The sequence below is a fragment of the Coptis chinensis genome, chromosome 4 (genome assembly GCF_015680905.1).
Source record: "Coptis chinensis isolate HL-2020 chromosome 4, ASM1568090v1, whole genome shotgun sequence".
NCBI lineage: Eukaryota > Viridiplantae > Streptophyta > Magnoliopsida > Ranunculales > Ranunculaceae > Coptis > Coptis chinensis.
The window spans coordinates 21864066-21882086 of NC_141459.1; the positions used below are offsets into that span (position 1 = coordinate 21864066).

At 36.8% G+C, this 18021-nt stretch overlaps 1 protein-coding gene across 12 annotated transcripts; it reads left to right on the plus strand.

Annotated features, from left to right (window-relative positions):
- Window positions 1–7247: 7247 nt before the first annotated feature.
- Window positions 7248–13114, plus strand: LOC147502602 (uncharacterized). Of its 12 annotated transcripts, none has more exons than XM_086607426.1 (7): window positions 7250–7404; window positions 10581–10645; window positions 10753–10812; window positions 11917–11956; window positions 12062–12141; window positions 12384–12498; window positions 12847–13114. In XM_086607426.1, the coding sequence occupies exons 3-7, from the start codon at window positions 10793–10795 to the stop codon at window positions 12904–12906; spliced, it is 315 nt and encodes a 104-aa protein (XP_086463552.1). In that variant the 5' UTR covers window positions 7250–7404; window positions 10581–10645; window positions 10753–10792; the 3' UTR covers window positions 12907–13114. The 12 variants fall into 12 exon arrangements, 6 of the variants coding, with proteins under 6 accessions (XP_086463552.1, XP_086463553.1, XP_086463550.1 ...); XM_086607429.1 differs by having other exon boundaries at window positions 7254–7404; window positions 11917–11969; XR_015221759.1 differs by lacking the exon at window positions 11917–11956 and having other exon boundaries at window positions 7248–7404.
- Window positions 13115–18021: the final 4907 nt, after the last annotated feature.

The following is an 18021-nucleotide window of genomic DNA, read 5'->3' on the forward strand; positions in this document are numbered from 1 at the left end:
TACCCTTCCAACCACCATATATATACAAAATCTTCACCCTATACACCACTGTGATACCCATATACATATCCAAAAGGTTTAAGATTAACTACACTCCAATACATCAAATAAATACATCAAAATGAGCTAGCTCTCAATATATCTGAGAAAAGAAGGAACTAGACTATCTCTATACAACCAAAAGTATGAACTTGACTCTGTCCTCGTCAAGCATACTGAAATCCTCCCAAATCCCCATAACCCCATCGCTAGGGTTAGGAAAAGCCTCCTCCTCGCGAACTGGTTCGATCGAAATGTTAAGTAGGATGAGCAAACAACTATGCCGGTAGAAAACGCATTATAACCAATACATATTCTACTTATAGAAATCATTTGAAACATGCAGGTTTCTATAATAGTATTCAAATATCGTGACTATGTATATATACATCACTAACTAGCATAAATCATATCGGCATGCTTCTTTAATATTCAAATATATCTTTCACAACCATCATACAACTATTGTGGCACGATCCTATTAGAATGGTGAGGGGTGCGGTACTTTTTCCATTGATCCGCAGGCAATCTCGGTTCAAGACTTCCCGGTGTGAACCATGCACCGTTGTTTTCGATTTTACCTAAGGGAGTCGAAATGTCGTTGTTGTGTTCAGTTACACACAAAATCCCCAAAGCTTTTAGGGCTCGGGTGGGCCCCCGTGACCCGACCCCATACGGGCTGTCACCTAACTTACGGTGGTCAACCGTTCGACGATCGCAGCAGACCGCTTTCGGGATCGACACATCCGAGTGGACTAAACTCTCACTCCTCGCGTCTAAACCTCATCGAGGTAGCATGTAACCCCACTCAAGCTAATCACCATACTGTGACACGCATTACAAGCATGGTTATCTAGAAAAGTAGAAAAGAATTCCCGGACTACATCGGTGATGCATCCCTTTAAAGGTGGCCCACCACCTCGAAGGTGTACACCACGGTTGGAATCTAGAGCTTAACTGCCGTCTCGAAATGCGACAACGGTTCCTTCTTTATAGAATTCGCGGTTCCTTTTCTAAATCTCCTCGTGATAAACATAGTAATATATATATATATATATATACTAGTATTACCGATTATTTTCAAATACTCTAGTTACATATCTAGTTTTTCTTTTAAACTGTTGATTATATAGGTGTGAGTTCTGGATTTCCGAAATCGAAGCGAGAACAACCTATGACTCCCAAACGGGCGGTCATAGTAAATAACAACCGATGATTCCCAAGCGGCGAATCATCGTAAATAATATACGACTATCCGGGACCAATCCGAACCTCGTACCTAGTTACAAACAACGGGTAATCCTTACCGATTACAAAATCCATCTCTCGCTCCTCCCGAGACAAAGACAAGACGCGAACCTTTCCCAAAACCAGTTTTTCACTTTTAACCGAAAACAATCCCTCGCTACCCGATTTTACAGAAAACCCATTTCACACGAAAGCTATCTATATATATAGTTTATAGCGAGGAAATACAATGCAAAAACATGAATATCATATATACATGCATGGTTGATACACAAACTATCTATTTCCAATTTAAGCAATTCAAATCATGCATGAAAATAAGCGGACTATATATATTGGGATGTAGGTTCCTACCTTAGCAAGCTCCGTTCTCCTCAATCCCACTTAACCGAATCAAGCTCTTTAACCGAATCAACTCGAATTCAATCCTATACAAACATATAAATATACGTCGGTTATTAGAATTGATCGAACAACGATGAATTCTTAACTTAGTATAAGCCGAGAAGAAATCTCAACGTTAAGAATTGGGGTTCGGGTATTTTTTTTTCCTATAACTACTGTCAACAGAGACTCTGGGCCATTTCGCATGTTATTCGACAGATCTCTACGGCTATTTCGGCCATGGCAGGCCCTCATATCTACGCCAATCCTATCCCATCCCAATTCCAATTCCAAATTTTAACTACAACCCATTCTACACCTCTCAATTAACATTAATTCTATTAATAAAATCGGTGGGTGTTCTTATCCCTCGATCACTACTCAATCAACTCTTATACAGTTATAAATCGACATAAATTCATTGAAATTGTAATGAATAACCAAATTCTTACCAAGTCGACAATAAAATGGTTTCCTAGCTCGCCGCTCCACCAAAATTGCGCTCTCCTTCTCCAAACCGAACTCTTGCCGACATTAAACCCATCCCATTTCAGTTATACTTCCTCAATACAACCAACTACGCACAAATCGAAGTTCAAATGATTTACTTTAAGTTTAAATTCACTAACCTTTCATTGAAAACACGACGACTCCAAGGATTTTCGGTGATTTCGTTAAGCCATTCCTCTCCCAATAGCTCTCTTTGGTCGAATTATACTGACCCCCATTCAATATCTCTCATCAAATACAACCTCAAGCTATTGAATTGAATCTAAATAATTATTTGAAACGAAAATAAAACTCACCTTCCGCAGGTGTTTACGGCAAAATCCGAATTTTGTGAGTCTCCACACTTGAATTCACTTGTTTAGTGAGTGGTTGTTCAATTCGTGGGTTTGAATTGATTGGGAGAGGAATTCACTCACTGTCGCCGCGATTCCACTTCGGTTTCGCTTGGTTACGCTCGAATTTCACTAGCTTCTCCAGCTGCTACTGCCGAAACACCACACCACCGTTTAATATTTTCAGTAACACATCAATTCCATTGCAATGAGTTTAAACTATCGATTGAAGCAAATTAACTCACCTGGCAGCGGCGGCAGCGGCGGTACGATGCAAATCCAATAATTTTTTTGAATTCCCACGCTTGGTTGAGTGTTGTTAAGGTTTGGGCGTGAGGAATTGAGCTCGAATCGATGGAAATTTGGGCGATTTCGGGTTTCTCTCTCTTAGGTTTTTGAGAGATGCGAATTGGGGAAGAAGAAGTGGGTTTCGCGATTTCGCTTGTTTTCCTGTTTCGCGATTTCTGTTTTTCTATTTTGGGCCGCGATATATTTGGCCCAAGCCCAATATATCCTACTTAGATTAAACGTCCTACTTAGACTCCTAACCACTAACGAATTTGACGTCGCGCCGTAATTATTTTTCCGGCCCATCCCGCTAAATTTAATCTCCTATATTCTATCTCACCGCAGGCTACACCAATAACCCGCTCATGCGTGTAGGCTGTTAACTCGTACCTTCAAGACGCTAGAAACCGCTAACCGCATTTTGTCAAATTTTTTGATATGGTCGCTTACCTAACGCGGACTTATGAGTCGGAGTTAAGTTCGAGTAAGTTACGTAGGGGTGAAAAATAAACCCGACGACCAATTTACAGAACGGCCCTAGAGTTGATATGAAATTTACAAAAATACCCTTAATAATAATTCAGGACTTTACAACGCACATCTATTTATATCTTGAACAGGGTTCCCAGTAAGGTAGTTCCAAAAACACCTTTTGAACTATGGAAAAGATGGAAACCTAGTTTAAGACATCTCCAAGTATGGGGTTGTCCAGTTGAGGCTAGAATATACAATCCACATGAAAAGAAATTGGACTTTAAGACGATTAGTGGTTACTTTATAGGTTACCCATAAAAGTTCAAAGGATTTAGGTTCTACTGTCCTAACCATAGTATGAGAATTGTTGAAACCAATAATGCCAAATTCTTTGAGAATGGCGAAATTAGTGGGAATAATAAAACTTAAGATGTGATCATTAAGGAAATAAGGGTAGTTATTATTTTTCCCTCTATTCCGAAAGATGTTGGAAACCCTCCCGTTGTTGAACCTTTTCACAATGAGGAAAACCCAATAAATGATCAATAACTCCATAATGATATTATTGCCAATCCAACACATGGATGAAGCACCAGAGGAACTAGCATTAAGAAGGTCTCAAAGAGAAGAGATCCGCTATTTCCAATGATTACATGCTTTACCAAGTTGAATATGAAGAATGGACAATTAAAGACCCAGTTTCTTATTCACAAGCCATTAAAGATGTTAATTCTAGTAAATGGATTGATGCCATGAAAGATGAACTGAAATCTATGGATGAAAATAAAGTATGGAAAGTTGTTCAATTGTCTCCAAAACACAAACCGGTTGGTAGTAAATGGGTCTTCAAAACCAAACGCGACTGTAAAGGCAATATTGAACGATATAAAGCTAGACTTGTTGCCAAAGGTTTCAATCATAAAGAGGGCATTGATTATACTGAGACATTTTCCCCTATGTCCAGGAAGGATTCTCTTAGAATCATTATGGAATTAGTAGCTCACTATGACCTCGAGTTACATCAAATGGATGTGAAAACCGCCTTTCTTAATGGAAACTTAGACGAAGAAGTCTACATGAGTCAACCTGAAGGCTTCAAAATTGAAGGTCATGAAGACATGGTTTGCAAACTTAAGAAATCAATATATGGATTGAAACAAGTTTTGAGGCAGTGGTATCTAAAGTTTCACGAAATCATTACTCAATTCGATTTCAAAGAAAACATAGTTGACCCTTGCATATATCTCAATATCAGTGGGAGTAAGTTTATATTTTTGGTTATGTATGTTGATGACATATTATTGGCTAGTAGCGACCTTGGTTTATTACATGCTACAAAGGATTATCTCTTTGAGAACTTTGAAATGAAAGATATGGGTGAGACTTCTTATATGATAGGAATAGAAATATTCCGTGACAGGTCATTTGGTATTTTGGAATTGTCTCAGAAAGCATATATTGACAAAGTTCTAGAGCGATTTGGCATGATGACACGTTCTTTTATCCCTGTTCCACTGCATAAAGGAGACAAGCTTGATCTTGAGAAGTGTCCACAGAACCCTTTGGAACGTAAAGAAATGGGAAAATATCCTTATGCTTCTCTTGTAGGGAGTTTGATGTATGCACAGGTCTGTACTAGACCTGACATTAGTCATGTTGTTGGCATGCTGGGTAGATTTCGGAGTAACCCAGGAATTGCTCATTGGAAAGCTGCAAAGAAAGTGTTGAGATACCTAAAGTGAATAAGAAATTATATGCTCACATACAAAAAATCAAATCACCTACAGGTGATTGGTTATTCATATTCAGATTTTGCTGGATGTCCTGACACTAGACTTTGCACTATTGCCTATGTGTATCTCTTATGTGGAGGTGCAATATCATGGAAAAGCCAAAAACCTGAGTTGCTTTACACGTCCACCATGATGGCTGAATACGTGGCATGTTATGAGGCTACAATTCAGAGAACATGGTTGCGCAATTTTGTCTCTCAATTTGACGCTTTGAGTTTCATCTCTAAGCCATTGACACTCTATTGTGACAATGAAGCTGCAACCTTCTTCTCCAAGCATGACATGATATCTAAGGGAACCAAACACATGGACCTTAAATATCTATCATTGAAGCAAGATGTTAAATTAAAGAAAATTGTCATTGAGTCTATACGTACATATTACATGGTCGCAAACATATTCACGAAAGGACTACCTCCAAAGACATTTCAGGGACATATTGAAAGCATGGGTCTTGAAGATAGTTCTTAATTATCATTTTATGCTTTTATTTTTGTACTTGTATTTGATATTTATTGAGCTCTTAAAGCAATTATACATCTGTTATTTCTGTTTTCCATTGTGCACACATTTACGTTTGGACGAATGATATCAGAAATAGTCTTTAAACAAAGACATTATGAGACCATTTCGTAAATCTCCTATTACGGTCTAACTATGAAAGTTGTAAATGACGTAGTACATGGAAGTAAGCATGTTACAAAATAATGTGTGCACGCCATGACTCCCATTGACAACCGAATTAGCCACGACACTTATGATAACCGACTAAAGAAGTGTTTAGCATATAATGCGCGCCTTATGACTCCTAAAATGAAATCACTGATGGATATTCCCATCAACGAAGTGGGAGACTGTAAGGAAATTATATTTTCTTTTCTTCTCCTAAATATGGTCATTATAGGAAATCCAATAGTTTAAGATATATGCTAAATATCGGTTTCTATCTCGCACAATATTGTGCAATATCCTCTGCCTTGATGGACGGCTGAAATTAAGGAAATCCTAATTGGTATAATCGGTCCTCTCTCTACATATAAGTAAAAACTTTTGTTCATCACAAAAACTACTTCACAAAATTCAACATATTAAGATTTGTAGGCAAGGAGAGAGAAATGGATTTATTCTCTGGCGATTAAAACATTCAATCAATAACAACATCGCATGCCAGGATCGCAAGCTCTCGCATCGGGGATGTCTGGAGGTAACATTTGCATTGTTTTGTTTTATTAATCATACATATGATTATTATGTAGTTCACGATCTTACACTACTAAAAAAAAGACATATTATGACGCTTGTTTTTTATATATCGTCAAGATAGGTGTCTTGGTGAAATTTTTATGACGACTGTTGCACCATTATGTCGTGTATGATACAAGTGTCAAGAAAATATGATAATTTTATGACGGTTGTTGTAATATTGTGTCGTGTATGACACAGCTGTCAAGAAAATATAATATTTTTATGACAGCTGCTGCGACATTGTGACGGGTATGGAACCAGTGTCATAAAAATATGATGATTTTATGGCAGATCTTCTAAAACAGTCAAGTTAGCCACTATGTTAAACCGTCAACACCTTTCACAATTTTTTGGCGCATCGTTGTTAGACCATTTTGGCGTTCAACTAAATCGTCAAGAGCTTAACCAAAAAAAAAAAAAAACAAAGTTCAAAATTAGTAACTCGATTTGCACTTCTGCAGTGGTAAACCGTCAATAGCAAGGCCCAATTTTTTCCGGATATTATGATATATCGGAGGGGCCAAAAAAAAAAAAATCGGATATATCGATATGTCGGATTGATATATCGTTTTTGCCTATTTTTGTGATAATATTCAAAAAAATAAAAAAATCGGAATATATCAAAAATATCGCTGATATATAATGATATATATCAGAATATATCAGTCAACAGTCAACAAAATTGGTCAAAAGTCAAACTGTCCAACCAAGTCAAATGATATATATCGAATATGTCAAAATATATCGGAATATATTACAGATATATACCTTTATATATATCGGTTTAAAAAATATTAAATTTTCGGAGCCGATATTTCGGATTTTTCGATGTCGGATTGTTGAAAAAACGATATATATCGGCGATTTTTCGATAAATCGACCCATATTTTCGGCCTTGGTCAATAGACTTTTGGGGAGAGAATGAAAAATAAAACTTATCGAAAAAAAAAGAGATAATGAAAATGAAAATCTCTCGAAATATTGGAAACCTAGTAGAGTTAACAATGGAGGAAATCACAGTTACACCACTGTGTTCCGATATCCTTCAAAACCTAGCATCTTTTGTGCATATCCTTGGAGAAAAATTAAAGGTGCCTCCTTTTCTCCCAAATTATAATTTTTATTTGTTGTTGTTATTGATTTTTATCAGATTTAAATGGAAGCCATAAGAGTCTTTGGATCAGTCAAGGTAATGCATATAACTCTCAATTTTAACTAGATTTTTGCTTCAAGTGGTGTGGGGTTACATCTTGCATTTTGGATTTGAATTCGTTCGCATTAAATTATTACAATGCCTCCTATCTATCTTTCTGAAATTGGGTGAATTTTTTTTGGTGTTTTGTTCCTGCTAGTCCTACTTAAGGAAATGTTACATGATTTTCTTCTTTCATTGGGATAATTTCCTTACACGAGAAGAGTTTACAGAGTTGGCTTGAGATTATGAACCAAAAGTATGTATTAAACATATCGAAATTATCTTTTGCACTTAATTAATCGTAGACCATGAACTTACTTAACGCCCTTTCGAGGTACCTCACTACATTCGCCAATTAGGATCCAAACGTGGCTTTTTCGGGCCTATTTTGAACCGAGGAAATGAACTTACGCAGGCGAGACAGATAAGAAAATAATGTATTTCCCTGGAGCCAGGTAAGTTAAGTAAGGACATTGCCGGGGGATTTTACTCAAAATTGAACTGGGTGTAGGGTCAATCCCTTCTGTCCTTCCTCCAGAAATAACTGCGGTTAGGCCTGAAAGCCTTCATGGGAGAGTCGTGAACAGGCAAAAGAAGTTCTGATCACATATGCTCCTTTAATTCCCATCTCTCAAGCTAAAGAAAAGGAACTAAGGTAAGGCCTTGGACTGCTTGTTCGTAAGTCAGAGACAACAGCAAATTCAATGGCAGCAGATGCATCAATAGCAGCGGACTCCGAGGCTTCTCTTCCGGTGGTTCAAACTTCAGAAGTTCTTTGTCAATAAGATCTTGCACCAGGTTTATCAGATTGTAACATCTATCAGTCCAGTGCCCTGCTCCTCCTATGTGATACTCACGCCTGGTATTAGGATTATGATTCCTGGGAGGTGGATCTGATACTGGTCTGGGAGGTATGGGTGTAGCCAACTTGGCTTCCAGCAGCTGCGGAAGCAATTGTGATAATGATAGAGGAAGAAGGCAAACTGCTTTTGATTCCTTGCAAGCCTTGGATTCTCTGTCCAAGCCCTCCAAAGGTGCCTTCACGCACCTAAAACGAATGCTTTTTCCTTTTTAGAAGTAGGGGGGAGTGCCTGCAATTTCATTTGATGCCCTTCTTGAGGCACGAGTGATGTAAACAACCTCTTGTCTTCTTTCGTTCCTGGTTGAACTACCATCCGAAGGGGCAAGGTGTTTTTCCCTCCATTGCTGTGTGCCGCTTCTGAGCTGCCAGTTAGCAACTACCTCCGGAGGACCTGCTTAAACCCCACCACGATCAGAGAGCTTACAAGCCATAGATCTCAGACGAATCTTACTATAGCAACTCTCACCCCTGTAGAATCTAGTTCACCACTATTCCAAATTAGGCTCCATCAATGAATGACTTTACCCTAACATTGCTATTCTTCTTATTCTATATTAGTCTCTATCCTTTGAATTAAGCTTCCGTTAATCGCCTTTTCAAGCGCATTTAATACTGTGATTAGTTCACAGACCTTGTCTACATATGTATCAATGACTAAATTCGTGCGATAAGGGAGATTGGGAGAGGCTAGGGTGGGGCGTACATGCTGTATGCCGAACGAAGCGGCAAAGAAGGAAGCTATTTACAAGATTGAACCCAAAAGAACGGCTTTTGAAAACAATTGGCTCGACCAAGGACCATATATATAAAGAATTTGGCTTCTGTAACCTTGGATGAATATCCGCTTTCCTCACACGCAGTGAGACTCAATCCTAATTGGCTTCTTAACAGATGGGATAAATGCATAGGTTTAATGCCCTTTCGAGGTACCTCACTACATTCGCCAATTAGGATCCAAACATGGCTTTTTCGGGACTATTTTGAACCGAGGAAACGAAATTACGCAGGCGAGACAGATATTGAATTATGAGAGAACTCAGCCTCATCTCATCTGATTCAGATAATGAAAGAACGCCCTGACCATTAAATCTAGGTCTGGACCAATCCAAAAAGAAGGCTCAGCTCATCCAGCTTATATGGAGTTGATTCATCTTCTAATGCCCGAAGAGAAGGTGGTAGTCTTTAAGAAGGACCCAGAGATTCTCTTAAGTGAGAGCCCCTGCTTAAGTCAAAGGGTCTTCGTGCACTTGAGCTTCTGTTCAAGGCGCATAGGGGGAAGATAGGCGTAGAAGGGCTGGCAATGATCTATTAGTAAGAACGTCTGCCTGCTGCGATTGAGGAATGAATCGATCATTTGACTACTAATCTTCCGCGGGTAGACAAGCTCCGGTACTCTGGGGGATAGGTTGATTGACCTGGTTAGATCAAAGAGATAGGCTAATTGGTCTTTTTCCAAGGGATCGAGAGAGTGAAGATCGGAAAGCGAAGCCAATGGGGGCAATGAAACTTGTGGTGGCTACCATGGCCATGGAAGTACCGACCTGAGGGACTTACTTTGAAAGGTCTCTTCTCGCACTTATCCAAGGACAACTTCTTTGCTCAAAGACTTCTTGCTTGTCTTCCCCGGTCTTTTGACAATGGGAATGAAGTCCAAAACACTCTTTCTAACAGACTCGTTAGCGGCTGACTCTTCCTTCTTATTGCATGAATCCCAAACCCGCCACCTCATGTGCCAAAGTCAAACGGTTGTTCTTCCTTCCGGGTTCAGTTTGCTTATTTCATACAGGAGATATTGCTCTCTTCTTTCTTCATAGGGTTCTCTCCTCTGGCTGTGCTCGAGTTTCTTTCGCTCCTTGGCAGTCCTAGGTGGAACTGCTTTCCCATCATAGTTGTCCTTGTTGGCCTAGTAGTTCCTTAGTCTTGCAACTCAACTCTTCTGCGCATGGTAAAGAAAGTAGCTTAACCCCGGCCAGTTGAGCCCATTCTCTTAGGCGTAGGCTTCCCTTCTGGCCTAGTAGGAATTCTTCTTGCTACTCTATCAAGATGGTTAATGCCACTTACCAGAAGGTGTATCTTTATGGTGCCATTGGCTTGTTTAATCCTTAGAAATCATTAGGATGAATAGTTATGTAGCTAAAGTAGGTACTCAACACTAGCAATCCATGGTGATGTTTTCTTTAGATGCTAATATTTATTTGCTTTAATTTTAGGCTGTTTACACAGACTTCGTATTGTTCGGCGCATGTTAGTAGCTGAACCAGCTATTCAGTTTTGTGTGTGTTCTCTTAAACTAATTAAACTTTAGGTTGTGTTTGTTCTTTTCTGTTTTTGAAATATATTTTGGTGCTAAGACTTACTGTACTTTATGCTTTGCTAAAACAGGTTTGAAATAATGCAATAGTTATATGAAGATTTGATTTGGATGCACTATCACCAAGACAGGTTTGAAATAATTCGATATAGTTATATGAAGATTTGATTTGGATGCACTATCACTAAAACAGGTTTGAAATAATGCGATATAGTTATATGAAGATTTGATTTGGATGCACTATCACTAAAACAGGTTTAGAATAATGTGACATAGTTATATGAAGGTTGGATGCACGCTATCACTTTTTGCAGCGTGCTAGGTTAATTATGTTCTTGTAGTTTGCGTCAGATTGATGATTCTAGGAAGCCACGTAGGTAACGACTTTGTGCTAATTCTGGTCCTTCCAATTAAAATGTTTTATGAGTAAGAGGTTCTTTGTAATGAACTTTGGTGAATTTTTTGCTGTTTTCTTCCAATTAGTACTACTGCCAAATTATATTGCTTAATTTCATCATTTGAAATTATAGAGTCGGCATTACTCAATCTTTAAGTGATTGTTTTTTAAGAAAAACAATTCTGAACTAATTAGCTTAGCCACCATCACCATTTTCTATTTCTGAAGTGTAAGACAAATTATGATAGGTTTTTTCATGTGTCAGTTATTAGTATCATTTAAAGTACCTAGCTTGTTCATTTTTTTATGAGGGATTGAAGTCTTTGATACAGTTTAATTAGTTTAGTGAAGCTAACACTCATACACTCATTTACTCATTCTTATAGACGTCATATATGATACGATCACACAATCTAGTCCACTTGCTAAATGTATATGTTTAAGTTGCAAAAGCTTAGATGATTATTTGTTCTACTTTGGTTTTACACTTAGTATGCAAAATATCTAGGTGGTATTACTGACAAGGTGACCAGTTTGGCCTTGATCATAGGTACTTATGTTGAGTCCCTTACTCATGGATAGTGCAACATGATAGACGAGAGGCTTGGTGGCATTATCTTATTGACCAGGGTCTTTAGTCATATCTATAATACTTGTTGCTGGAATGGTTGTAGTGTAAACAATACAAGTGGAAGGGAGTCTTCTTTAGAACATAAAAATGGATGCATTGATGGTGACATATATGACTATTATGATCTCATTAACATTATATATTTCAGTATATATATGTATTTGTATACTCAAACATGTGCTGTTTTTTTCTATCATGTTTTCAAAGTGGGTTGGGGGATATAAGATGTTTGATGTTAGTCCTGAAGGTGTTGTACCATGGTTTAGTTACTCAAACCCTTGTTCTTACGACACTCATTTCTGAATCAGCGTGGTGGTGGTATAACCTCTTTTTTCTATATATTGTTCTCTAGAAAGAAGAGGAGCAAGCGAGCTCGGCCAAGGTCCAACGAGCAGCAACAAATTATCACTCTCTCAATCTATCATGCATCAGGTACTAATTAAACACGTATACAGTTTTGTTATATCAAAGGGGTTTATGAAAGTGAGTATGGACTGTCTAATTAAATTTAATATAGAAATTGATCTTTCAAAGACTTGGACTTCTTGTGTGTTTGTGAGATGTGGAAGACATAATTATACATACTAATTTAACTACTATCTAGGAAAACTAGTAGGAAAACATTATGATAATCAGGTGTATGATGTTGCTCATAGACTTCTTATATGGAGTAGGGAAAATGTATGGATTCAAGCTCAAACTTTGTTTGATGAAGTGAAACGCATGGACGCTTCAACATCATTTGCATTTCACAATGTGCTAACTGACATGCTATGGCATTTTGGTCAGGTAAGCTACCTCTCTTGCATGTTCAAGCAATTGACTTAAAAGTGCACATAATACCATATGAGTTGGTCTCCAACTCGGTTACAAAGTGTCCAACATAAAAGTCATTGTCTTGTGACCAATAGCTAGGGTTTATACATTTGAGTAGATTGATTAGTTAGTTGCATACTTGCTGCCCCATAAGCTGATCCTGGTAATAGTTGGAAACACTCTTTAGCACCTAGTCTTGCTACTGTAAGTGTTTCGTAATTCCATTTAGTGTTATCACTTTCGTCGAAGTAACGTTTTTTTTTCCTTTCGTCGTTTTCTTCGAATGATACTCTTATTTATTTGCGACTTTGATTTTTGCAGGTTAAGTTTGGACAAGGCTCGATAAATGAAAACTCAAACCATGCAAACTGTTCTTGTTGAAACATATTTTGTAGATATTTTTGGTTAAATGTATGTAATGTTTTGAGATGGTGGAATGTAAAGGATTCTGTTTTGTGAATGGATCACGATCTGGTTAGTTTGTTACATTCGTGATCATGTTGAGTTGGTTTCAGTGGAGTTTGATTATATACATGCTAAATGATTTATTTAATTTTTTAGGATATAAAATAATTTTTTTTCCATAAAATGTATATTGTTATGACAGCTTTGCCAAAACCGTCACAAATTTAACAGGTTTTTTGACAGTTTTTGTTGAAAATTATGACAGTTGTACTAAATTTAATGACGGTTATTAGGATATAGTTAATATTTTATTGCCAATTACAACGGTTTTAGCCCTATTTTTGACATAAATCTTTGAAGTACAAAACGTTTTTACGAAAACCGTCATAAGTTTAATGACGGTTTTTGTAAACTTTTATGACGGATTCTGTAATGACGGTTGTTTCTTTAATGAAAATATGTCATTAAACCTGTTTCATGACAGTTTTTAGCCGTCATTACAAGTCATTTTTTTTAGTAGTGTTAGGATTCATGTTAAGAAATATCTAACACTTGTTTGTCCCACCCGACGTATGTTTGTATAGTTTATAGTGGGAATTTATAGTTTATTAAATTCATCGATAAGTTTATTTATCGTTAAAAATAGATTATGTGATAAAAATATCTATCACAATCCGTACTACTTATAATCCGTATTATTGCCTAACTACTGCTCAAACTAGAGTTAAACCAACTTTCAAAAGTTCAACACCTTTTCCCAAATACACAATATTGTGAAACTTATATCTTTATATATATAGTTCACAATTTTTGACAAACGCACGTCTTGACACGTTAATCATATATATATATTGATATTTCATTTATAAGTACACACGAGTATTTGTATTGTAATTCTTCACACCCACTATAAATTAGACCGAGGTTTTATGTTTATGTTGTTTTTTTTAAATGAAAAAGAGAAAAAAAAAAATTAATAGATTATAATGATTTGTCCTCTCGTATTTAAAGTGGAAGCAACGCGGTCCACTAAATACCAATAAAATGCTATATTTAACGGGTTGATATTTTGCATCTTGAAAGAATGATACAATGTGTAACCCTCTTGTGATGGAAGGTCTTAAAGTTAAGGGGGTGTTTGGATTCTATTTATTTATTGCCAAAAAGTGTTTATTAGTGAAAAAACATTTTTTGAAAAAATAAATGTGTTTGGTTTCTATTTAAAAAAAAAAAAGTAGTTTTAAAACTTGTTTTATGATAATTAGGTAAAACTTGTTTTTTAAGTTAAAAAACTATTTTTCTTTGTTGGAAACACTTTTGGTGCTAAAGGCAAATGAACTCCAAACATAGTGTGAAATCTGATTTGATAAAATAACTTTTAAGAAAAGTCACAACCAAACATGTTTATTAAAAAACTGTTTTTAGAATAAATACTTTTTCATAAAAGTGTTTTTTAAGAAAAAATAATTTTTTGAAAAAATGAGAACCAAACACCCACTAAATTTAATTGACAAAATGAACGTGATTACTTTTATGGAATGTGCATAAACCAATGTCTTTTTAAATGTTCGTTACATTGGCTGGTCTGTGGATTCGAAACCCTCGGTTTTACAGCAATTGTGTGTTAGAAATAGTCTGTTACAAACGCAACGTTGGTGGATGTTTACACCATTAGTTCATTTCCAGTAAGGGGACTAGGCACATTTTTCAACTTCTATGTACAATTTCGGTTCTCAGTCCCACGCTATATGACTATATCATCTCTCTGTCACCCACCAATCGAGAACCTTTCTGTTCTTGAAAATTTTAAAAAGTAGACAGATAGGAATGCTACAAGAAGGAGCACAGTAATGATATTAGAATAGAAACATCTCCTATGACCTGACCTTTGTGGGGAAAAGAAAAGTCTGGAATTCAAAACAGGGTAGATATTTGATGTACTGGATTAAATCTTCACACATATGCGTGGTTGGAACATTGTGAGGTCAGCTTTTAGTCTGTGCACAAACATGAGGGCAATATCAAGGAGAAAAGTAGGAAGTGGAGTGAATAATGCGCGATAGCTGCTGTTTAAGCAAGGTAGCTTATGGAAACAGAATTGTGTGGCTATACTTATTATTGTTTTTCTTTGAACGCGTGGTTCATCACTTCATCCTCTAAGAGAGAGTAGATGCAAATGTTCAGATTGAAGATCTTTGCAAGACGTCCCATGTATCTCGAGAATCTAGCGTGGGCGCATTAGCCCTACCACAGTTCGGTCCCGGGGCCTGAAATAGGTCCTTTCTCTCTCCTCTTTCAGCATGTTCCATCTAGTTGTCTAGATTGGTCCAAACAAGCAATATTCACCGTTGATATCAGACGTGGGTCAAGACAGGAGCTTGACATAAGAAGAAGGCCTCCTTCATGTAGTTGACCCTGAAAACCACATCTGTCTTATCCTCCCACTTGATTGCCGTGTAACTGCGCAGGGCATGGGGAGCATCAACTAGCCATTGATCCTGTTGTTGAACCTGTTTGTGATCGGGACCTATCACAATAGAAAAAGAAATATCTTTTTTTCTATTGTGAAATCTCTGTAGGGACGTAGAGCCACTAAGAGCTGGAAGACTGGGCCGGGCATAATTAAGCATAGCCTGAGTGCTCGAATTTCATGAGTATATTCAGTCATTTTGTTTACCTAATGTGAAAACTCTAATGAAGAGAAAGTGGGAGTGTGGATTATTCCATGGTTTTGGGCTAGCTTATATGAATTGAAGCTGAATTGGAATTTCATTTATATATTTGGGATGTTATGATCTTCTTTATAGTGGAAACTATGGTTTATCTTTGTGTTTCAGTGTTCTTGATGTGATTTTCTATCAAATCTGTGCAATGATTTTAATTACTGAAGGATTTATATCACCAGATACCATGTTTAGATCGACATATCCTTGCATCAATGATTGCAATGCTACCAAATTTTTTAACTTTTCTTCTTGTAGGTAAATGATCCACCAGTTAGGAACTCACAAGAAGCTTTCATGATGGAGATGCGGGCAGCCAGAATGGTAAGTTTGTTTCTTTACTCTCTAATACTTTGGTTCTTTTCACCATTCTTGTTTGTACACATAAGGATATCTCATCCTTTTTTATTTTATTTTAATATATACACCTTTACCGAGCAAATATATATATATATATATATATATATATATATATATATATATATATATATATATATATATATATATATATATATATGGGTTAGGATAGATACAGCCACAGTACAGTAGCCACATTGTGGACAATGACCGATCCACACCTTTCATCTCCCCATCAACCCAACCGATCCTACGGACAGCGAAATTCCGAAATTTTGAAAAACGAAATTCGGAAAAACCAAAAATTTGCGAAATTTTGAAAACAAAAATTTTGAAACCAAAATTTTGAAATGTTTACCTTCTTCTCCAAAAAAAAAAAAATGTGACAATCTCCTCCAATTTGATTGTGACAATCATTGTGACAATCGATTGTGATAAACAATCGAAATAGGATTCAAATAAAAAATCGAATGTTTACCTTCTTCTCCAAAAAATCGGTGTTTACTTAATCAATCTCCAAAAAAATGGTGGACACGACTACACTCTCGAAAACAATTAAGGTTTGTGTTTACATTCTCTCTTTTAATCTTATCTCCAAAAACCTTAATTGTTTCAATCGAAAACTACTTCGACGCGAACTACTTCCGGACGCGGGTATGATGTGAAATTTAATATTGCATCTTCATACTGGAGTAAATGGCAGAATCACTTGATTCAACTTGAACAACGAGGACCCATTCCGTCTTATCCATGGGAGTGTGTTAGTAGATACATGAGTTGGTACGAAAACAATAGTCATATGAGAATGATAAACCCTGATCATCTTAGTCACTACTCCCTACAGAATCTTCCATATCATAATCTGGTGAGTTAATATCTTACAACGTTAATTTTTGTTTTGTTTTGTTTTGGTATTTTATAAATGTAAATGTATAAATGTAAATGTAGTTTTTCGTTTTAATTTTGATGACAGACTCGTCGTCGATGAAATTTCTCGCTTGCTCAATCAAGGCCCCGCAATTGGGTGGATCAAGCGATTCCAGACGATATGCACGAACGAGTTCATGGAGGCATACAATTTGACCGGTGCAAGTTCATTGGCGGACGATATCGTGAATGAGCATCTTATACTAGGTATGTTAAGTTTGGTTAGTTTAGGGTTTAGTGGTTAGCATAGATTTAGGTATGTTGAGTCCAAACTCAACATAGGGTTTAGTTTACCTCCTTTTATCTTGTGTTGGGATGAGTGTTGGAAATGGAAATAGTGAACATGAGGAAGCAAGTGGAGAGGTTAGTTTTGCGGGAATAAAGCACACACACATGTTGACTTTGAAACCGGAAAGCTTTAAGGATTGTGCTAGTGTATATGATTAGGACAACAAGGCAAGTTTAGATATACCTTCATGATCCACCAAAGACGGGATAGTCCCTAACATGGGGTTTAGGAAGTCCCTAAGGATACTTACACAAAGTATGATTCCCAATTCACTAATACAAGTATCCGGTTATCTAAAGGTAAATTGCTCGACTATCGGTCCAAGCGATGGATTTCACCTTCTACCCAATCGAATCGACAACAAAAGCCCCACCGCCACGCATGTAAGCCTTAGTTTGTCTACTCTAAACTGTTATGCAAATGGCATGTTTACTCAATTTTCTTCGAGAATTGAAGTTGCTTCTTTCCCATTACTCTTTGATTAAAGAGTGGATGCTACTAAAAATTTCAAATATTACCCACATAATTCACCTTCTCATGTAAACTTGATATCTGTTGTAATTGTGATCCCCTGGAATCATTGATCGACCCATGAAACTAAAAAGTTTGTCTCTTTCAAACTGTTATACTAATGGCAATTCAACTCAATTTTCTTGGTGAATTTCAAGATACTTAACCCTACTAAATTTATTTGATGAAAGGATACTTAACTTTACAAATATTAGACACACACACTTCATCAGGATGGAAATTTGTCCAATTTGCCTTGATCATTACGAACTTATCTTATAGGCT

Coding starts and splice junctions, on each gene's coding strand:
- LOC147502602 (XM_086607424.1), top strand. CDS start 7,270: ATGAAAATGAAAATCTCTCGAAATATTGGAAACCTAGTAGAGTTAACA. Junction 12,142..12,383: donor CTCAATCTATCATGCATCAG/GTACTAATTAAA, acceptor TATATGGAGTAG/GGAAAATGTATGGATTCAAG. Junction 12,499..12,846: donor TGCTATGGCATTTTGGTCAG/GTAAGCTACCTC, acceptor TGATTTTTGCAG/GTTAAGTTTGGACAAGGCTC.